This window comes from Colobus angolensis, unplaced genomic scaffold (genome assembly GCF_000951035.1).
Source record: "Colobus angolensis palliatus isolate OR3802 unplaced genomic scaffold, Cang.pa_1.0 Scaffold560, whole genome shotgun sequence".
NCBI lineage: Eukaryota > Metazoa > Chordata > Mammalia > Primates > Cercopithecidae > Colobus > Colobus angolensis.
This window is the reverse complement of record NW_012119155.1, coordinates 49,277-71,592: the sequence shown is the minus strand read 5'-3', so window position 1 is coordinate 71,592 and position 22,316 is coordinate 49,277. Positions and strand designations below refer to the sequence as shown.

At 55.6% G+C, this 22,316-nt stretch overlaps 1 protein-coding gene and 2 pseudogenes across 1 annotated transcript; all 3 read left to right on the top strand.

Annotated features, from left to right (window-relative positions):
• The first annotated feature begins 696 nt into the window (after positions 1-696).
• Positions 697-2,863, top strand: LOC105525871 (annotated as a pseudogene).
• A 1,581-nt stretch (positions 2,864-4,444) lies between these two features.
• On the top strand, positions 4,445-7,683 carry LOC105525870 (TBC1 domain family member 28-like). The gene is given in 6 exon segments (XM_011961650.1): positions 4,445-4,557; positions 4,945-4,960; positions 5,436-5,516; positions 5,722-5,828; positions 6,158-6,268; positions 7,548-7,683. Coding segments are annotated over 6 exon segments (564 nt in total).
• Positions 7,684-8,169: 486 nt separating this feature from the next.
• Positions 8,170-22,316, top strand: part of LOC105525869 — a 14,828-nt pseudogene continuing 681 nt past the window's right edge.

The following is a 22,316-nucleotide window of genomic DNA, read 5'->3' as shown; positions in this document are numbered from 1 at the left end:
AGGTGATTAAGTTCATGAAGGCAGGGACCTCATGAATGGAATTGGTGCCCCTATCAAAGGGACTGCAGAGAGCTCCCTCATCCCTTCTGTCATGTAAGGACACAGTAAAAAGATGGCTGTCTATGAACCAGGAAGCCGGCCCTCTGCAGACACAGAATCTGCTGAACATCTGACCTTGGATTTTATCATCTCCAGAACTGTGAGAAATCAATTTTCTATGCTACCTAGTGTATGGCATTCTGTTTTGACACCCAGATTAGCTAAAGTACCAGCATGTCAACTTGCACACATAATTCTTGGAAACTCTGATGCCAAATCCTTGATGGCAAAAGGATTTCACCAGTTGCCTTTAGTAATTCTTGTCTGAACTCACTGCAAGGCCATTCTAGTAGATCCAGAATATCATGCTGCTTACTAATATGTGAGACACATATGAGTTTCCTGTGGATCTATGACAAATGACCAAAAACTTGGTGGCTTAAAACAATAGAAATTATTTTTCTCGCAGTTCTAGAGGTGAGAAATCTGCAATCAAGGTGTTGACAGGGCCCTACTTCCTACAAAGGGCCTAAGGGGATTCCATTTCTCACCGCCCCCAGCTGCCAGTGGTTCCACATGTTTCTTCTGTGGCTACATCACTGCCCTTCAGCTTCCCAGCCCCTGCAGGTCAGGAAGGCACAGGAGGAGGTGGTGGGAATGGGTGTGGAGAGCCACACACCAGGCCAGGGCAACAGGTGCTCAGAACACAGTGACCTAGAAGTGGGGTACCAGGAAGCCACACCAGCCTTCAGGGCCCCAGGCAGGCTCCCTCCTGCCAAAGGCCTTTGTGAATGTTGTTCCTGCCTTCTCAAATGTTCCTCCCTATCCTCTCTGTGTCTGCATAGCAAGGCAACTTCTACTCAGTCAAAACTATCACTCTCTAGTACAACCTACATATCCATAAACAGAACACATCAACAAATGACAGTGTATTTATGCAATGAAATACTACACAGCAATGAAAAAAATGACCTCCGACCACATACAACAATGTAAGAGGATCTCACAGATGTCATTGTTGAGTGAAGAAGCCGGACTCAAAAGAGCACCTTCTGCATGCGTCTATAGAAGGCAAAAAGAAGCAGAATTAATCTACAGCAAGAGGGCTGAAAAGAGTGGTTACTTCTGGGGGGATATACTGGATGGGAGGGGAGAAAAGAGCCCTCTAGGGGCTAGGCATGAACTTGGTCTTCGTCCAGATTTGTCTGGGGGCTGAGCCTGAGTGCACCCATGGGTAAAAGTTCATCAAGCTGAACACTTAAACAGTGTGCTCTTCCTATGATGAAAAAGTAAAAATTAAACAGACCCCTTTCTCTGAGAAGCCTTTTCCCAGACTAGAGCACCTTCCCCAGGATGAGCTGCCAGGGTTCTGTGCACCTCTCCTGCAGGGTATTGTCCTGCTGTGACTGTCTATTTCCCCATGGAATGGTCAGGTGGTCGGCTCCCCCAGACGGTAAGTTCCATACAGGAAGTCTCTCTGTCTTTCTAGGACCTGTATCTCCAGTGCTCAGATCTTAAGCATCTGCTGCAAGCGTGGGTGACCCCCACTGTGGAATGAGTCCACTCTCTGGCAACAGCAAGGTGAGCCTTCTGCTTGCAATGTGAGTTCAAAACCCAGGGCCAGTGAGAGATTCATCAGCTTTGTAACAGATTAATCCTGGACTTATTAATCCTGGACCCGCTCACATTGTCCAGCTTCGAAGCCTTGGGAAGTTGCCACCAGGATGGGGAAATGGATCAACTTCCTCTAGGACCCAGAGAGCATCCCAGCCAGCCTTAGGGTCAGGAAAGGAGCCCAGCCTCTCCAGGAGCCAGACAGGCTCACAGCAGGGTGGGTTTGGGCCATGTGGATTGCTTGAGCCTAAGGAGGGGAAGAAGAGAAGGCACCGCAGAGAGGGGTCTCACGCTGTCTTGCAGCTCTCCCGGGGCTGAAGCTGAGTGTGGATCAGCTGGCTCTGGTCTACAGAGCTGGGGCTCTGCCTGTGTGCCGTCCTCTGCTGCTTCCTGATGATGGTGGCCTGCTTCCTCAAGAAGTGCGGGGGTCCCTGCTCCTGCCAGCCCTGCTCAAGGCCCTATCAAATTCCGGCCAAGTCTTCCCAGGGTGAGTACATGAAACTGGGGTCCTCACCCTTCTTGCTGCTTGGGTGATAAGCCTCGGGCCATCCCTCAGTCCTGTCACTGCCACTGCTTCTAAGCCCGGGGCTCATCCCTGTTATTCAGGCCCGGGGCTCGTCCCTGTTATTTGCTGTAGCTTGATAAAATCAGTTTAAGACATCCTGGCAGGCAGATACCCAGGAGAGTGGCACCCAGGAGTGTGGGTGTGGGGTGCCGGCCTTCGGGCTTGCCTGAGCTAGGGGTTTTCAGGAGGCAGGGCCATCAGGGCTAAGCCCTGGAGGAGGTGTCTCTTTGGTGGGCATGGCAGGCTTGGGGCTGGGCAGAAGTGAGAGCCAAGATTTGCCTGCCCACCCCTGCCCCAGCACAGGTTCTGGTAAGCAAGTGAGGGACACTGACACCCTCTTGGGTCCCCCTGGTGATCCTAGCCTGGTGATTGCCCTTAGTTCCTGGGTCAGGGGAGAGTATGGCTGCCCACACCGTCACCCCTACCCCAGTGCAGGGCCAGGCCTGGCCCACACCCTCCACTCTCACCTCTGCAGATCACGAGATGAAAGCCGGCAGCCCTGTGGGCACGTCACCTAAGGCAGTGGAGACCTGCAGCTTCTGCCTCCCCAAGCACAGCATGCCCACCCAGGAGAGCGCAGTCATACCTGGGACCCTCAACCCCATGGGTGATGGAAGGTGGAGGCGCCCTGTGAGGGTGCCCTGATAGATGGCAGCCTTGGCATTGTGTGCGAACACACCCAAGAGAGGGTCCTAGGTGCCGGAACAGGGGCAAGGAGGAAGAGGAGGAGGGAAAGAGATGGAGAGAGAGAGAGAGAAAAAAAGAGAGATGAAGAGAAAGACAGAGGAGGCAGAGAGGAAGAGAGAGACAGAGCAGGAGGTAGTGGCACATCTGGGTCCCAGTTCCCAGTGCATCTGTAGGTCGTCATCACCTAACCACATGTGCAATAAAGTCCTTGTGCCTCCTGCTTACAGCCCCCGAGAGCCCCTCCTCCTGGAGAATAAAACTTTTGGCGGCTGCCCTTCCTCACTGCATTGTGGTTGTGTCTAATGAACAGAGATGTCCCGCCTATCACCTTCCTCAGCTCAAGGCTCCACTGAACGCTGCCCCCTTGGTTTGGGAGGCTCTGTGGTGCCCCCATCTCACCAGGCTCCTGAGGAAGCTTGTGACCTTGGGTTGAGTGCTAAGCAGCCAGGTACCTGCTGAGGCTCTGCTTTTCTCTTTCACTAAGAGAGAGAAAGAGACCAAAGAATGGTCTGCAGGGAGGGCGTCTGTGCAAATCCCCAGGGAACCAGGGGCTTGAGCTGTCTTCATTTCCTTACAGACACACATTCACTTCCATGCCTCCTTACTGAGGGCATGATGCACAGTGTGTGTGTATGTGCAGGTGTGTGCATGCATATGTGTGTATGTACATGTGTGTGTGTTGTGGGGGTGTGCAGTGGACAGGAAGGAGAGGGCAGCTCCAGCTCAAAGCTGCAAGTCTCTCTGAAAGAAAGATTCCCTGGACCACAGCAAGAGAGACTTTTCATTTGCATCCATTTTTTATTAGCATTTAAAGCTATCTTTTGAGTAGCATGCAAATCTTAAGTTACTTAACTCTTCTTAGAAGCTTTTACACAGTAAGATAATACATGATAATGTACATTGAAATATTCACCCTGCACCCCCAACATTATTTTGCATACCTACATCCCCCAAAGAATCCCATGGCAGGTGGGGTGGGCAGGGAAGTATGGTCCACCTGGGATCCCTGAGTGGGGGCACTTGGTCAGTCCCCAAGGCTCTGTGTGGCCCTCCAGAGACTCTGCTTCCCACCGGCTCAGTCAGCACTGCAGAGGAGGAATGGGGGAGGTGGAGTAGGGGCAGGCAGGACAGTAGGGGGAGGACAGTTAGGCACCCCATGTCCTGGTTTTTGCAGTGGCTGGGAGGAGGCTGAGGGCTGAAGGCCGACTGCCCTGAGAGCTGGTTGAGGCTTGACGCGGGGTGGTAGGGCCATCCCCACTGCCTGCAGGGCCCTTGGTCACCCCTGTCACCCAAGGCTTCTCCCCAGCAGCACTGGGCACCCCAGTGAGAGAGTGGCCAAGGCAGAGGTGTGGATGGATCAGGGAGGGAAGTCTCATTCAGCTCTGACAGGAAAAGGGTCAAAGAAGGGCCAGGGTGGCCAGAGGGAGGGTCACAGTCTCTGGGTCGGGCCGGATGAGAGAAGAAGGGAACAGGCAGGGTCAGCGGCCAGGGCGCAGGCAGAGGCAGGTGCACGCTGGGAGGTCAGACCCAGCAAGGCCCATGGGGAGTGTCGGATGGGATGGGCTCCAGGTGTGTCCTCAGGGCACCAGGCAGCGCTCAGGCCAGGCTCCCTGGACTCTGGTGGGTGATGTGGTCACTCCCGAGGCACTGCTGTCAGTCAGGGCTCAGCCACCCCACCGGGCAGCACCCATCCCATCTCAGGACTGGACTTTCTCAGCTCCCACAGAGGGTGCCACCTCCTGCCGAGGAGGCGCAGCCCCATTGTGCAGCCTGAGGCACCCCGCAGGTCCCAAGTGGCTCCCTCCAAGCCAGCCTAGAGCTCCCTCTTCTCCAGGGTCCTGGTGCCTCGCAGGTGTCAGCTCCACAGGGAGGCCCTTGCTTTCCTTGTCTGTGCCTTGTCCCGGGCTGAGACTTAGGGTGAATAGGGTTGAACTGGTCCTTCCCTGGGGCCCTCTCAGCGATGGGGATGGCTCTTGCCCTGGGCAGGTCCTCATCTCTGCCTGGGTTGCCCTACAGTGAGATGGAGCTGCCCCCGTCAGTGCCCTGGAGGTGAAGGTAAGAGACTGTGCCTGCTGTGTGGGAGGCCGCTCCAAGGATAGGGAATCAGGGGTGGTCGGTGAGGCAGAGGTGGTGGCCGGTGGGCCTGGGCAGTGGTGAGTGGGCCATGGCTGTCACTGGGAGGGGGGCCTTTCTGGCTGGACTCTGTTCCCATGAAGCTTTGACCAAAACCCAAACCAAGAACTGCAATCCTGACTCAGAGTCCACTGCCTGTTTGTACCAAGTCCCCAGTTGAAGGCGGGGACCCAGCTAACACTCAGGGCATCTGTGCCTTGAGGATGGCGTGTCCTGGCATCACCAGTCCAGACCCCCAGCTCCAGTTAGTTCAGAGGGTCTCAGCCCCTGGGGTCTTCCCTTTCCTGGCTCCTTCAGGTTGGGTCCCTTCAGGGCCCCAAAGCCCTGGACCCAGCATCCATGGGCCATTGTCAGAGGCCTGGCAGCTCCGCTAACTCCATCATGGCTCATTTGACAGCAAAGATGGCAGGAAATAAAACGCAGTGACAAGTGGCTGAAGATGCTTGGAGACTGGACAAAATATGGGAGCAGCAAGAAGGTAACATGTGGAGGGAGTGGCCCCCCTGACTGCTCTCTGCAGAACTGGGAGACAGGCACCCATGGCTGTGACCTGGCACCGTCTGCCTCTGTGTCAGTGGGTGTGTGGCACCCCATCCTCACCATAGGACAACAGGCCTGTTCGCCAGCTTTCCTCCCTGAGTCGTCCCGTGTCCTGTCTCACTGGAGTGTTCTTTCGTCTTTAGCTGTCTCAAAATGTGTACAAAGGCATTCCCCTGGTGGTACGGGGCTGGGTGTGGTCACTCCTGCTAGACATTGACAAAGTGAAGGCTGAGAACCCAGGGGAAGACAAGGTACAGCTCTCCCATACTCAGCCAGGGCAGGACAAACAGGCCTGGCCATGTCAGAAGCCCAGGACTCCAGCTGGAGGGAACGTCGAGCCCAGGTTGGGGATGGGGGTGGTGGTCAGACTCACATGCTGGGCACATATGGTAACTCAGGCACCACAGGTGCACTGGGCTCTGCTGACCCTCCTTGGCTTCAGAAACAAGGCAAAAAGGAGCTTTCTGCAGAAGGAAACCTTTTCCTTCCAGAAGTGCTGACTGTGGGATGACTGCCGTTAGGGGCAGGGAGTCTTTTGTCTGTTCTGAGGCTGCTTCCTCCTCGCAGCCCTGCCCTATGGGTCATGAAGGAGAAGGGCAAGAGGCCCTCCGGGATCACCCACTGCATCAAGGTAGATGTCAGCCACACCCTGCAGAACCATGTGATGTTTAGAGAATGATTCGGAGTCAGGTAAGGCCTATGGGGGCTGCAGAGGTACTAGGGAAGATGGGGGTGATCCAGAGGGATGAGGGCTTCCCCAGGGCAGAGGCCATGGTCACCCAGGAAAAGTGACAGAGCTGCCAAGGGCTCTCCTGGCCCAGACAGCAGCCAGCATTATAGACTGAGCACCTCCCGGGCTGTAAGCCCTGGGCTGGGCTGGGACATGTGGGGACAGAACCCAGGTGGCTCCCAAGGAGATGGGAGGCAGCAAAAACAAAACAAAACAAAACAAAAACAAAAAAAATCATGCAGATGGTGAAAAGTGCTCTCCATGCCCCACAATGAGCCAGGGTAGGGACCCATGGGAAGGCAGCAGGATGACGGGGCTTGGGAGCCTTCCCAGGCAACACTGACAGCCCAAAATACCAGGGAGGATGCGGGGCCCTGAAAACGCTCATCCATGACTGGCGGGCACACAACAGGGCACTTTGAAAGTCAGATGGGCCGTGGCTCATAAAGCTCAGTGGCCTCATACCACACATCCCCAAAGTGTCACAGATATTGACCACAATGGTTTGAAAACTGACGTGCAAATAAAACCCACATGCCACATTCACTGCTTGATTGATTGTCACTCACACCCGGAGGCCACTGAGATGATCTTCAACAGGGGTACTGGGGAGAAAGGGGGTTCCACTCTTCAGACAAAGATAACTCAGTGAGGAAAAGGAATGAACCCCTGATGCCTGCAGGAACATGGGTGGTCTTAGATGTGTGTTGCTGAGGGAAAGAAGCCAGACCCAACAGGCTACCACCACAGGATTCCAATTTATCAGCCATTCTGGGAAAGGGCAAAGCATAGAGACAGAGAATAATTGGTCAGGATGGTCAGGCGCCGACGGAGCCGGGAGAGGTCAGCTGCAAAGGGGACACGCTGGGGACTTGGAGGATGAAGGAGCCACTCTGAGGGGCTGCAGTGGTGGACAGAAGGGTCTGCACATTGGTTCAGAACCATGGAACTGCACGTCCCAAAGACTAGACTTCCGTGTGTGCAAACCAAGGAAAGGGGGAAGAAAAAATCAACCAGAGTCAAAATAATCACTGATCCAAATGTGCACCTGTGATATTTGCATTGCAAAGAATGTGGATTTTACTGAAAAAACTTCTAAAAACTCAGGTGTCCTGAAGAGCTCACTGCTTATTTGGGGGATCATCTTATCCCAGAATTGTGTTTGTTGTCAGGGTTTGTAGACAAAATGAAACTGACGGCATCCACACAAAACAAAACCCTTTTTTCCCTCTTTTCTAGGCAGCAGGAATTATGTGACATCCTCATGGCCTATTCTGCATATAACCCTGTGAATATTCCTGGGCAGCGATATTCCTGGGCCCTGTGCCCATATTCACAGGCATGGGTGTCTCTCGGGGGTGTCAGCACTTCTTGAAAATTCAGTGTTCGTGACCCACCAGCACGTAGTAGGCAGGACTCAAGCTCACTGCTGGCGTGGACACCCAAGCAAGGGGGCGGCGCAAGGGGTCAAACTGAGACAGAAAATGGTTGACGCCCAGACTCCTGGTGTCATCTGAACCTGACCACCATGTCTCAAATGAAGAAATGACCTTCCCCTGGTGTTGCCCCAAAGCCCAGGAGCTTGGCAGGGTCACATGCAGATGGTCCTCACAGGAGACAGGTTTGACAAGTTGCTGAGGTGCCTGATGGGTCAGGCTCTTGTCATGAAATGAGTTTGCATCCTGAGGAAGCCTTTTCTTCACCAGAAACCAGGCAGTGATCCAATTTTCCCTTTCCCTGAACTTCAAAGGAGTGCAGCAGACAGGGAGGGTGTCACCCAGGTGGCTGCTCCTGCTCCACCCCCACTTTCCAGACCATTCTAGGCAGGGGATTGGTTGAGCCAACTCCATGGGCTGCCCACATGGAGTCTGGACCCAGCTGCCCTCCTGTGCCTGGCAGGCAGCCCTTGGATGGTTGCAGGACCTTTTGTGTGGTGGTCAGTGCCCCACTGCCTGCCCTCGTGGCAGGTGAGTTCACAGGTGCTGCTCTGGGCCTGGCACAGTGGCCTCCCCAGCCTGGCCCAGGGGAGGGGGCATGAACACTCCTTGCCTGTGCTCTTTCAGGCCATGTGAGCTTGGACGCTCGCTGCAGGAGTACCCCCAGGCTCCTTGTCAACTGAGTCATGCATGACCTGTTGAGTCCTCATGCCCAGTGCCAGGGGAGAAGTGCAGAGGCTGCACCCCAAATCCCGGGGGCCTGTGGCAGGTGTCCCTGAGGACTTCTGCCATCTCTGGTGACATGAGTCCTCCCAGGTGGTCTCAGCCCTCCCAGGTGACATCCTTCCACGGTGACTCTGGCTCTTGCAGGAGGTGGGCTACCACAGGCACCTGAGCCACGTCACCACCACCCTCCTCCTGTATCTGCTGGAGGAAGATGCTTTCTTGGTGCTGGCCCAGCTGCTTGCTGGTGAGAGGCACTCCCTGCAGGGTAGGTGGACAGCTGCCCCCGAGGCCTTACACAGCCATGCCAGGGGCCGGCCACCCTGGCTAATGAGCCCAATTTCCAGGCAAGGTGTCTTACTTGCATCCCAGCTTGTTTGGGGCCTCTGGGATGTCCCTGCTGAGGGTCCCACAGCAGCCTGGTTCAAGACAGGGATGCTCTTACCTCAAGTCAGATGCCTTTCACCCCCAACAGCAGAGGGCATTGATACTTCCCTCTGGCTGCCCTTTGTTCCCCAAAGCCAGACCCAACTTTGTGCAGGCACTGCTCACCTCCCTGAGTGTCTTCCTGCCTCCCAGCTGGCTGCGCTCCCAGACACCTTCCCTGCCCACAAATGGGCCGATGAAGCCCAGATGGCAATGTCCCCCATGCATCCCATGTCCCCCAGCCTGACATCACATCCAGTAGATGGCCACATAGCCCTCAGCACCCACCCCATTTTCACCGCTGGCACCTGCCTGCCTCTGTCCTGCCTCATAGCATCAAAGGCAGGCCTGCTCTCCTGGCACCTCAGCCCAGGATGCCACTGGGCACCACCTCCAGCCAGGGCTGAGACCGTGTCACAGGGTCACCAGATAGGAGGCAGGGAGGCCTCAGGGCCCAGGGTCCTCTGCCACTACCCAGCTCTTGGGAGTGGACTCTGATGGGGTGATGGGTCGGGGGCTTCTCAGTATTCTACAGTCCGAATACTGCCTGGCTCCGGAGGCTCCTATCACACCAGGAGCAGGTGTTGCACAAGTCCTTCCCGAAGATCATGAGTCACCTGGTGAGTGGATGACACACTTGGCTCCTCTCCAGAGGCCCTGGGTCCCAAGAGCCAGGGGCAGCTCGAGTCCCTCATGGAGCTGACAAGAGGCCAAGTCCCAGCCACAGCCGGACCTGGGATGGGGATTCTCCGTGGGTTCGGAGTTGGGTTTCTTTTTCCTGCCCTGAGGGAGGCAGAGGTGCTGGGACCAGGGCCAAGCTCTGGCTGAGCAGGGCTGAGGGAAGTGTGTCCATCGGGCTTCTGGGTATGGGGCAGGGGTTGGGGGACCCCTGGCCACTGCCCTGGGTTCTGCTCCTCGGAGAAGAGTCTGCAGAGGGGACTGAAAGTGGGAGGACTTCAGGGTAGCCCAGGGGGCCCTGAGCACTTCTGCTCCTCCCTTCAGGGCAAGGAAGGGCTGTGCACTGAGGGTTCCACGTTGATGAGGCTCCTCTGGTGTTTCATTGGTAGGGTAAGGAGGCACAGGGAGACGCCAGCCCAGGGATGCAGTGCCTGGGTCCCTCAGCCCAGGGGTCCAGCTCCTCCAGGAACTGGTTCACCCCCAGCTTGCAGAAGGCACAGGCAGATTCCTGCAGGGCTCACAAGCCAGGCTCTGCCTAAGAGGGGGCATCCCATGGCAGAGGCCAGGGCTCAGGCCCAGCCTCGTGGACAGACTGGGGCAGGACCCAACTTGGGAGGGCCCCGGGAAGCCCCAAATCCTCAGGAAGTCCCTCCTTCCAGAAGCCACAGTGCTGCTGAGATGAGCCCCCCATGAGGATCTACAGAACCTTGTCTGACTCAGTTTTATGGGGGATCTCATCCCATGGAGAGGGGTCTCCAGCACTCCAGGGGACTGAAACCCCAGTGGGCCCTGCTCAGGCCACCAGCTCCAGCTTGGAAAGGCCAGGTCCTCCCACACCTGCTGTCCCCACAGAAATCCTTTGGGCTCACCCTGAGACTGTGGGATGTGCTCATCTTGGAGGGCAAGCGGGTACTGACGGCCATGGCGCATGCATCATTCAAAATACACAGGAGTAAGTCCCGTGTGCCCGAGGGTGCTTGGGGGAACACATGGGACAGAGCCCGCTGGCCTGAGGGAAGTGTCCTTACACTGCCTGCTCCATCCGTGTTGGGGGGTCTGGCCTGGTGGGCTGGGCAAGGCATGATGACACTGAGTCCACTCCCACATGACCCAGATGAAAGTTAGGAGTGTGGTAAGCACTTCCCTGCCCAGCCTTCCCCAGCTGTGGCCTCCTGTGCACAGCTGGACCCTGGGGTGGCCAAGAAGGACCAGGCACCACCCAGTGGGAGGTGGGCCTGGTGGAAATGGAGAGCAGGCACAGATCCCCCACAGGGAACCTTCCTGGCCTGATGCCCACCCTGTCCCTAGGGTACCTCATGAAGCTTTCCTGGAGCACCATCTGGGAGTTTCAGGAGCGACTGTCTCAGAGCTGGGCCCTGGAGGACAACATGGTCCTCAGGAACCTTCAAACCTCCATGAAGGAACTCACAAGCAAACACTGGGACCTGCCACCCCTAGGTGAGCCCCAGCACCGGGTCCCCTCCCGAGTCACCCTCTGGGGCAGTCAATGGTGGGGAATGCCCTGATCCCACCAGCCTTCCTACTTGGCCTTCCTCCTGCACCTCTTCTTCCTCCTCTACTCTAAGAAAGTCAAATGGGTCTGCCGGTCGTCAGGGCAGGCGCTGAGCACGTGTGTGTGTGCTGGACATGCTGTGTGGACAGGCAGGGGCTGTGGGCAGAATCCCCCAATCCCTCCCCCACTTTCCACATTGTCCCCCTCACCCCCTCAAAGGGCCCTGAGGGACACTGGGGCAGTCAGACCCAGCTGTGGAAGCCCCTACTCCCACCTCCAAGCAACCTCAGAGAGCAGCAAGGGCCCCTCACTCCTGAGTGCCCCTCCAAGGGTGTCAAGACAACAAGCCAGGGGGACAAGAGAATCAGTGTCCCTGACCCAGAGAGGATTTGGGCAGAGGGGATGAGGGAAGCCCTGACCCAGAGACACAACCAAGAGTTCAGCCGGGCGTGGGATTGGTCTAGCCCTGGCATGGGGTGGATGGACTGGAGGGCAGAGGGGAAGCTGTGGTCATTCACTTCTCACCTACTGTGGAGACAGGCCCCCATGCAAGGTGCTAGGTGACAGTGAAGGTTTCTTTCACCTGAGTTCTGAGTCAGGGCTGCCGAACAGCCCTGAGGTGAGGGTGTGAGGCAGGAAGCCCTGAGCCAGCCTGAACCCAGGGGGCCATTCTGGGAGTGACCTGAGGTTCTCTGAAAGCTCCCCCACCCCAGGCTGCACACAGCCTTCGCCCTGGGATCAGCAGCCTGCAAGGGCATCCTCAGTGTCAGGCCAGGGGGTCACACAGGGACCCTGAGGACTCCAGAGGCCCAGGTCTGTGGGGCCCACCCTGAAGGGACCCAACGGGCTCAGTGAAGATGTTTCTTTTTTTCTGCCAAGATGGAGCGCGGGTCCTCGAGGGTGACCCCTGGCACTGGACCCCTCTGTGAGGGGGACAGACTGGCCCTCCCCACCCCACCAGCTCAGCTCCAGGAGCTCATGCCATCAGTCCCCCGGAACAAAAGCCCTGTCCTCCCCCAGTCTGGCCGGATAGGACTGTCCCCAAGGCCGAGGCTGAGGCCCAGCAGCACAAGGGGCTTCCCCAGAACCCAGGGCAGCAAGCCACTCTTTGAGGGGCCCAGAAACTCAAGATGAGGGCAGCCTGTCCCCCGGTGAAGTCAGGCTTTGTATTACACTAACACTTGTCCGGGAATGCTATCCCATAACTCCACACAGACCCGCATGTCAGGAGTCTGTGTTTCCTATGCTGCCATTTTGAACACAGCTTCTGGGACTCTGTCACTTCTCCATCTTCTGTGGACAGCCTTGGAACAAAAAGACGGACCCCACCCAGCGAGCCCACTGGGACCCTGACACCAGGCCCTGCCCTGGCTTGTAACAGAGAAGAGGCAGGTCAAGAGACACCCCAGCAGCAAGGTGGCACCTGCCTGTGACTCCCCTCGGTAGAAGAAGAACTTGGAATGGAAGGAGCCCAGACTGTACCCGCCCAGCTGCCTTACAGCCCCAGATGGCTGCTGGACCTTGGTTTTTACTGCTATTTTATTTTTATTTTATATTTTTGGCTTGTGGGCCTTGAGAAATCCCATTCAATGGGGGACTTGGTCCCATCAAGGCCTCAGGAGGGAAGGCTGAGCATGGGGTTCCCACAGCCCCAGCCAGCCAGCAGCGTGCCCTGGGGCCCCTGACCCCACCTGTGGGTCACAGTCCCTCCTCCAGGGCCCAAGTCCCAGGTCCAGAGGGACCTGGCTTCAACCCAAGTCCTAGGAGGAGAGGGGCACCGCAGGCCTCCAGGTGACCACGCAGGGGACCAGAGCACTGCAAGCCCTGATGCTGTAAGGATTAACATCAGAGAACCTGGGCAAGCCAGGCCAGAGACGCTGAGTCCGTGCAGTGATGAGGATGTGGGGGGCTGGCTCAAGGGGGTCAACAGCTGTGAACACTGCTGCCTCTTCCCGGCCTCATCGCTGGAGTGCAGGTAGTCTGCACCCCGGAGACTGGCCCACCAGGACCCCGAGTGCCCTAGTCCGCTATGCCAACATGGCACCCAGAGACTTCGCAGCCCTGCCTGCCTCACCACCCCCCTCCTGGAAGCCTTGTCCTGCAGCCTAGCCCCTGTCGCAGCCACAGCAGGCACCACTGCCAAGCGCCTTCCAGCCCAGCTTCCCAGAGGGTGGGGGCGCCCTGCAGTCATTGCCTCAGCAGCTCAGACTGTGAAGATAGTTTCATCTACATTCCCATGTTCCCACCAAAGAGAATTGCTGCAGTGGATGCTCTTGATCCTGAGGTGGGGAAAACGGCACGCCAGGTGGATGGAGTCAGCTCCTTTCCCCAGCCACCACGATTGCTGGATGGGCCCACAAAGTGGCCATCAGACAGGAATGAGACACAAGAGGCTCAGCATCCTGCTTGTGCCCTGACCAGGCTGACCGGGCCGACACCACTGCCGAGTGCCCCATCTGCTGATGACAGACTTGGTCGATCCCTGGGCTGGCACTGTTTCCCAGGAGGACTGGTTGGCCACCTGTGGGCAGGCTGCCCACACTGTGGAGACGGCTGAGATCGGCCTTCACTGCAGGGAGCCCCTACTTGGACACAGACTTGCTGGCCCTGCCTGTTGACATCACAGCAGCCCACAGGGCATTGCTTATGACCAGGGTACCCTATTCACACTGAGGGACATGCAGCCGTGGCCCCTGATCAGGGAACTAACTGTTCTCACTACATCAGCCGCCACCCGGAAGCAACTGGGCTTAGGATCGCTCAGTTACCCTGAAGTGGTGGTTTTACAAGATAAATGTTACGCTTTCCACTGGAAACCAGCATATGGTGCTGACACTCCGAAAGCCAGAAGGTGTAGTTCTGAAAGTGAGGGTGTAAAAGTGGACGATGTTCAGTATTGCACGGAACGTCTCAGTCACAGAGTTTTCCTATGCCTGTCCTGGAGAAATGGAGTTTCGCTGGTTGGAAGGTCTGAGGACCCAGGCAGAGTGAAGCTTCCCCCAGGGGAACACAACAGTAGTTCTATTTAATATGAAGAGACAGGGCTAAGTCTGAAACCCTGGGGCATTCTCTGGTGTTTTTGGTGTCTTCATGTAAAGAGAATCAAACAAAGGTTTGCCACAGAGTCATCTGAAAAAGGAGGGGTAAGAACTACTCAGAACTCAGAGGCTTCAGAATCGAAGATGAGGCCAAGTAGGAGACTCCTGACCCACTGAGGAAGTATGCAGGGCTGCTGGGAGAGGACGTCATAGAGGTCCACCCCGACCTCGTGATAATGTCACAGAATCATGCTCTTGAATAGCTGTGCACATCTTCTTTCCACTGATTATAGTATTTCTTTCTATTTATGGCTCTCCAATCAAGCAGGGAGCTTGCTACAAAATGCACATTGCTATACCATAGCCTGGGTCTTGCAATCCAAAGCTGGCAAGGATTCCTGCACGTCAAGGGCCTCAGATGACTTTCGTGCACACCCAAGGACAGTCCTAGATGACACCTTGCTGCTCAAAAAAGAAGGAACGAGGGTCATCGAACAGCGAGCCGGTCACGGAAAGGGGTGAAATGTGAGTGTGTGGCTTTCCTGACACCCAGACAAGACTTTGGGCACAAAGGCAGGCTGCAGCTCTGGCCACTGACTCCGACCAGGGACACCCCCATGCAGGCCGGTGTGCCCTGGCTACTCTTCTCCCTCCTGCCACCCTCTCCTCGGTTGTCTGTGTTAGGAAGGGAGAACCTGCCAGTTTTCAGAAGAAAATGTAGCTTTATTATGACATGAGAAAGACTCAAGTTATTAGGGGTGGAGGAGGAGTCCTGAAACAGCTCCTGAAAATGAGAGGGAAAAGGAAGGTGTAAATATGTTGGTAATAAAGTCTCCAACCACAGCACAGTCATAGGAATGTTTTTGTTACAATTTTTGTTTTCAAAGTTATAGTAAACAAAACAGTCTTCTGAATTGTCAAAAGAACAGTAGTTTTACGCAATGAAAAGCATACACATCAAGCCAAAATAAATCACACTTGGGTCTCTACGTTGCAGTGGTGCTGGTGCAGGAGGGAACATCCAGGGAGGTTCCAGTGCCTGACAGGCAGCCCAGGTCCACCGAGGGCCCCGGGGCTGGAGGGAGGTCACATTCCACTCGGTTCAAAGCCCTCCCTTCAAGCATCTGAAGAGGGAAAGCCCATTTATCTTCTCTGAAATGCAGACAATTTTTCATTCACTGGTGTGAATGTGTTGGGGTCATCCAGTGGCTCCCTTAGTGGCCAGATGCAGTTTGTCACAAACTGGTTTCCTGAATTTCATATTGGATTGGGAGCCAAAAGAAGAGAGATTCCCAAACCCATCATGTAAATATTTGGTTCTAACAAAGTAAAATCACAAGAGCACATCAAACACAGGACCTAATGCCCACGGTAGTGCCCAGGGCTGCTGTCCCTCTTTTGTGAGAAGTTCTATAGCAGGCACAGAGGTAATTACTTAGAAAGGCAATACCACAATGAGTAACGGGGATTCACTTGGATACAAACATTCAGAATGATACCTGAAAAAACTAATGTGGCTCCATCTCTCTTCTGGATTCTAACGTTCCCAGAGCAGCAGCCACCCCTAAATGCAAGTGGAGACAGGATGGAAACCCAGGGAGACATGGGGGAGGCAGGGCTTGGCCAAACCACAGGCAGCTACCAGAAAGGCCCATACACCTGCATTCTGCACTCTGTGGTGGACACCTCAGGGAAGCAGGGGTGCCCCTGTAACTGCCAAACAGGTTCACCTTGTCCACGGCCTAGACAGAGCCGATTTATTGAGACAGCGGAATTGCAATAGAGAAAGAGTAATTCATGCAGAGCTGGCTGTAGGAGAGACCACAGTTATACTCCAATCAGTCTCTATTTGCATGATCCATCAGCATTCCGGGATCAGAGTTTGGAAGGATAATTTGGTAGGTGGTGGGGAAGGCCAGTGAGTGGGGAGTGCTGATTGCTTGGGTCAGACATGAAATCACAGGGAGTCGAAGCTGTCTTCTTGAGCTGAGTCAGTTCCTGGGTAAGAGCCACAAAGTCAGATGAGTCAGTTTATCAATCTGGGTGGTGCCAGTTGATCCATCAAGTGCAAACCTCTCAAGCACTGATCTTAGGTTTTACAATAGGGATGTAATTCCCAGGAGCAATTTGAGAGGGGCAGAATCTTGTAGCCTCCAGCTGCATGACTCCTAAATCGTAATTTCTAATCTTGTGGCTAATTTGTTAGTCTTACAAAGGCAGCCTAGTCCCCAGGAGAGAAGGAGGTTTGTTTTGGGAAAGGGCTGTTATCATCTTTGTTTTAAAGTATAAACTATAAACTAATAAATGTGCTTTATCAGTTGGGTGTGGTGGCTCACACCTATAATCCCAGCACTTTGGGAAGCCAAGGTAGGCAGATAGCTTGAGCCCAGGAGTTAGAGAGCAGCCTGGGCAACATGGAGACCCTGTCTCTACAAAAAAATACAAAAATTAGCCAGGTATGGTGGTGTGGTGTATTCCTGTAGCGTCAGCTACTCAGGAGGCTGAGGTGGGAGAATCTTGAGCCCAGGAGGTGGAGGTGGCAGCAAGCTGAGATCACCCCACTGCACTCCAGCTTGGGTGACAGAAGGAGACCCTGTCTCAAAAAAAAAAAAAAAAAAAAAAAAAAAAAATCACGTTTCTCCCTTCATTCTTGTAATGCAGTGGATTACTCTGATTTTCCAACATAAACTGTATATCTTCATTCTGGTGGGAAACTTTTCTTTTCTTTTTTCTTTTTTTTTTGAGACAGGATCTCTCTGTGTTGCCCAGATTGGAGTGCAGTAGCACAATCTCAGTTCACTGAAACCTCTGCCTCCCGGGTTCAAGCGATTCTTATGCCTCAGCCTCCGGAGCAGTGGGACTACAGGCACATGCCACCACACCCAGCTAATTTTTGTATCTTTTTTTAGAGAATAGAGGGTTTTACCATGTTGCCCAGGCTGGTCTCAAACTCCTGAACTCAAGTGACCCACCCACCTCAGCCTCCCAAAGTGCTGGAATTACAGGTGTGAGCCTCCGTGCCTGGCCAGAGGTCTTACTTTTTTTGTTGTTTTTTTTTTGAGATGGAATCTCTCTCCGTCACCCATTCTGGAGTGCAGTGGCGCAATCTCGGCTCACTGAAAGCTCTGCCTCCTGGGTTCATGCCATTCTCCTGCCTCAGCCTCCTGAGTAGCTGGGACTACAGGTGCCTGCCACCACGCCCGGCTAATTTTTTTGTATTTTTAGAAAAGACGGGGTTTCACCGTGTTAGCCAGGATGGTCTCGATCTCCTGACCTCGTGATCCGCCCGCCTCGGCCTCCCAAAGTGCTGGGATTACAGACGTGAGCCACCGTGCCCGGCAAGTCTTACTTTTAAAAATGTAGGCATAAAACACATGATTTTGTGGAAATTCTGATTTGCGGGGAAAAAAATTTAGGTACAGGCCAGGCATTGTGGCTCAAGCCTATACTCCCAACACTTTAGGAGAATGAAGCTGGAGATCACTTGAGGTCAGGAGTTTGAGATCAGTGAGGGCAACATAACGTGACCCTGTCTCTACCAAAAAAAAAAAAAAAAATCAGTGGGACATGGTGATGCATGCCTGTAATCCCAGCTGTTCTGAACACTGAGGGGAAAGGATCACTTGAGCATAGGAGGGCCAGGCTGCAGCGAGCTGTTATCCTGCCACTGCACTCCAGCTTGGGCAACAAAGTGAGAATCCACCTCTTAAAAACAAACAAAGGTGGGAGGAGGTCTCACCAAGAATTCAGACTTCAGGTGTGGTCACTGATGGTCCCTGTGGACCCCACTGGACACATGGGGTCCTTCGTCTAGGAGTGGGTTGGGGAGCCCTCTGCCCTTGGGCAGTTGTGGAAAATGAAGGAGCTCTGGAGGGCTGCCTGGAGGGTGATGACTGTCCCTCCTGGTCAAAGGGGCTTGGGGACTGGGACCTTCCCCGAGCAGCCCTTCCTCTGTCTGATCCCCTGGAGGCGTTGCCCTTCCTTCGCCCCAAGCACTCCTTGTGGGGATGGTCCCCCTGGGTGTTCTCTGGGACCAAAGCCCCAGAGTTCTCTTGTTCTTTCTTGGTGACCTGGGAAATTGAAGCCCCCTCCTGTATTGACAGCTGGGAATTGTACAGTCCACCATCCTTCCACCTGAGATAGGCTCTCCATGAGCACAGAGGCTGCTTTGGATGCAATAGACCATTTTCCTCAAACCAAACAGCCTCCTGGCTTGGCTGGCATTGCTCCTGAAGTGGTTTCCCAGGCCAGAGTGTGTGAGAACTGGAGTAGGACGGAGCAGTCACCAGTTATCTTGCTTCCTACAGAAAACTGGGCATCTTCATGGAAATTGATCCTATACAGATGTCCAGTCCTGACCCCATCTGCCTCCAGGTGCCCAGAGCAGCTCACGTGAACCCTTGACGCTCGGCAGGTGGATGCCGTTTGCCCTGCTGGGGCAGGTGTGTCTCGATCTAAGAGCACTTGCGGACAATAGGCCTCTCTTTCCAGGTTTCCCTGTGCTCAAGTCCTCAGGAAGGAGTCCACCCCAGGTGGGATGCAAGGACTCCAGAGACTGAGGAAGGGGTGGGGTCACTGGGTCTGGCCCCCTGTCACCTGGAAGGGGTGGTAGAATGGGGCTCCTCGGGCCGGAGGGTGTCTAGAGGTGTGGCAGGGCTGGTTTGGGTGTTTTCTGGAGCATCGGGTACAGCAGAACCATTGGATGACTTGGTCTTGTGGGATGGTGATGGATGAGGTCATGGATACCCTGCATGTGCATGGGTGAGGGGACATTATTGACAAGTATGAGCAGGTACAGGTGGGGCCGCTCCCTCGAGGGAGGTGGGACTTTGTCTCCCTCACTGTGCCTGGTCAAAGGCTCCTGGGCTCCCTAAGATCACAGGGCCGGGACAGGCTGTCCATACCCTTGGGACCCCAAGTGTCTCATCTTGCCCCCCTCTCCCTGACTCCCTCTGGGTCACAGGCACGGGAGCTCGGTCAGCAGTGGACATGGAGCAAAAGCATGTTGACATCTGGAAATTCACCTATCGCCTCGGGATTGTGTGGTGAGTCCTCTGTCCCCTGACACATCGGTCTCACCTCAGGGACAGGTTTTGTTTTTAGAAAGATTCTCTGAGGCAGGACATGTCTCCCCGGCTCTGGCCAACCTCCTCTCCAGGGTCAGAGCTCCTCCCTGCCTCTCCTGCAGGTCCAGTCAGTGGTCGGGGTTAGAGCAGAGCCTCGAGGCCCATCTAGGGAGCTCAGAAGAGTGCGTGGGACAGAGAGGGGGCTGGGTCTGAACCCTGGGCTCTCAGCACTTAGGTCTTCACATCAGCAGGAGAAGAGGGGACAGCCTATGGGCCTGGCCCTGTCCCCTTGGGGGCTGTGCTGGTGAGATCTGGAGGTGGTGGCCACAGGCTAGGGGACCCCTGGCCTGTGGGCTATTGTGTAGCAGGTCTCTGAGGGCTCAGGGGGCCCAACTGAGGTATCCTATAGGGAGGGGCATGGGGACATCAATGGCTGTGACCCTGAGAGGCTGGGGGAGAAGAAGGGTAGGGCCTGGCCTGGGCATCTCATGGTGAGGCAAGGGGGGCAACAGAGCGTGCAACTGAAGGCCCGGGAGTGGTGCTGGGAAGGGATCTGGGCCTGGTAAGGGGAGCCCAGCCAGGAGCTGGCCCCTCAGGACTCACAGGATGGAGAGAGGGAGGAGCCTGGTGGAGGGGGGCGGGGTGAGCCCCTGAGACCTGTCACTTCTGAGATGCACCTCAACCAAGCCAGCCCAGGGTGTAGCTGCCAGCCTTGGGAAGACAACAGATGGGGTGGGCAAGGAACAGTGGCACATCTGGGACCCCTCAGTGGGGGGACTTGGTCAGTCCCCAAGGCTCTGCGTGGCCCTCCAGAGACTCTGGTTCCTGCTAGCTCAGTCAGCAGCACGCAGGGTGGATGGGGGTGCTGAGTCAGCACAGGTAGGACAGCCAGGCACCCCATGTCCCAGCTGCTGCAGTGGCTGGGAGGAGGCTGAGGGATGAAGGCTGACTGCCCTGAGACTAGCTTTGGCTGGAGGTGGGGTGGTGGGTCTAGTCCCTACTGCCTGCAGAGTCCTTGGTCACCCTTGTCAACCCAGGTTTCTCCCCAGCATGCTGGGCAGCCCAGAGAAAGACCTGGGAGTCTCATGCTTAGGCTCTGGCAGGAAGAGGGTCACAGAAAGGCCAGAGTGGCCAGAGAGAGGGCCACAGACTCTAGGCCAGGCAGGATGGGGGAAGATGGGGAACAGGCAGGGTCAGTGGCCAGCGTGCAGGGAGAGGCAGGTGCACGCTAGGAGGTCAGACCCTGCAAGGTCCGTGGGGATTGTCAGGTGGGAAGGGCTCCAGGTGTGTCCTCAGGGCACTGGGCAGCTCTCAGTCCACGCTTCCTGGACAATGGTGGGTGATGCCTTCAATCCCAAGGCACTGCTGTCAGTCAGGGCTTGGCCATCCACCCTAGGCAGCACCCATCCTGTCTCAGGACTGGACTTTCTCAGCTCCCACAGAGGGTGCCGCCTCTAGCCCAGGAGGAGCATTCCCATTGTGCAGCCTGAGGCCCCTCGCGGGCCCCGAGTGGTCCCCTCCAGGCCAGTCTCGAGCTTGCATTTTCCAGGGTCCTGGTGCCTCACGAGGACCAGGTGCCCAGCTCCACAGGGAAGTCCTTGCCTTCCTTCCCTGTGCCTTCCTCCGGTCTGAGACTTAGGGCGAATGGGAGCGCTAACCCCCCTTAGGAAGGGGGACGGCTCCTGGCCCAGGCATGTTCTCACCTCTGTCTGAGTTGCCTTACAGTGAGAGGAAGCTGGCTCCTGTCAGTGCCCTGGAGGTGAAGATAAGAGCCTGTGCCTACTGCGTTGGAGGCTGCCCCAGGGATAGGGAACCAGCGCTGGTGGGTGAGGCAGAGGGGGTGGCCTGTGGGCCGAGGTGGTGGTGACTGGGAGTGACACACTGTCACTGGGAGAAATGGCAGTTCCTGCTCCACCTGAACCCAAGATTCTGTCTCCGTGGTGGTTCAACCAAAACCCAAACTAAGAACCACAGTCTTGCTCAGAAGTCACTGCCTTACTGCCTTCTTATTCCAGGATCCCAGCTGAAGGCTTGGAAACAACCAAAATACAGGGTTTTGTGGTCTGAGAAAGCTGACTCCTGGCATCAGAGGGCCAAGCAACTGGTGCCCGTTCTATCAGAGGGTCTCAGCCTCCCAGGGTTTGCCCTTTCCTGGCTCGTTCCTGGAGTCCAGGACCCAGCATCCATGGGCCGCTACCAGAGAGGCCAGACAGCTCCGCTAACTCCATCCTGGCTCACAGACAGCAAGGAGGTCAGGAAATAAAACCACTGACAAGTGGCCGAAGATGCTTAGAGACTGCCAAAATATAAGAACAGCAAGAAGGTAACATGGTGGAGGGAGTGGCCCCCATGACTGCTCTCTACAGAGCCAGGAGACAGGCGCCCATGGCCGTGACCTGACACCCGTCTGCCTCTCAGCGAGTGGGTGGCACCCTGTCCTCACCCACAGGACACCAGACCTGGTTGCCAGGCTTTTGCCCATCCATGCAAGCATCACCTTTCTGGGAGAAAACCTAATACCAGGACCTGGGCCACCCCTAGCTCAGGGGTATGGACGCGTCCTGGTGACCCGAAAAAAGGAAAAGGTCCAGGTCAGAGTGCTCCTCCACACTTTCAATTGTCGGAGGAGTCCTGCCTCTCCCTGGGAACCGAGGAGCCGAAGGCTGGAGACTTGCAGAACCCTTAGGCTCTGATCCTCCCAGGGTCGCCCTGTGTTGTCTCACTAAAGTGTTTTGTCTGTTTCTGTCTCGCAGGGTTTACAGAGGAATTCCCTCCACAGGTGAGGGACTGGGCGTGCTCACTCCTTCTAGACATTGAGGAAGTCAAGACTGAGAACCCAGGGGAATACAAGGTAAGGCCCTCCCATACTCGGCCAGGGCAGGACAAACAGGCCAGGCCATGTCAGGAGCCCAGGACTCCAGCTGGAGGGAGCATCGAGTCCGGGTTGGGGGTGGGAGCTGTGGTCAGACACACATCCTGGGCACAGATAGTGACTCAGGCACCACAGGTGCACTGGGCTCTGCTGACCCTTCCTGGTTTCAGAAACAAAGCATAAAAGGAGCTTTCTGCAGAAGGAAACCTTCCTCCTTTCCTTCCAGAAGTGCTGACGGTGGGTTGACTGCCGTTTG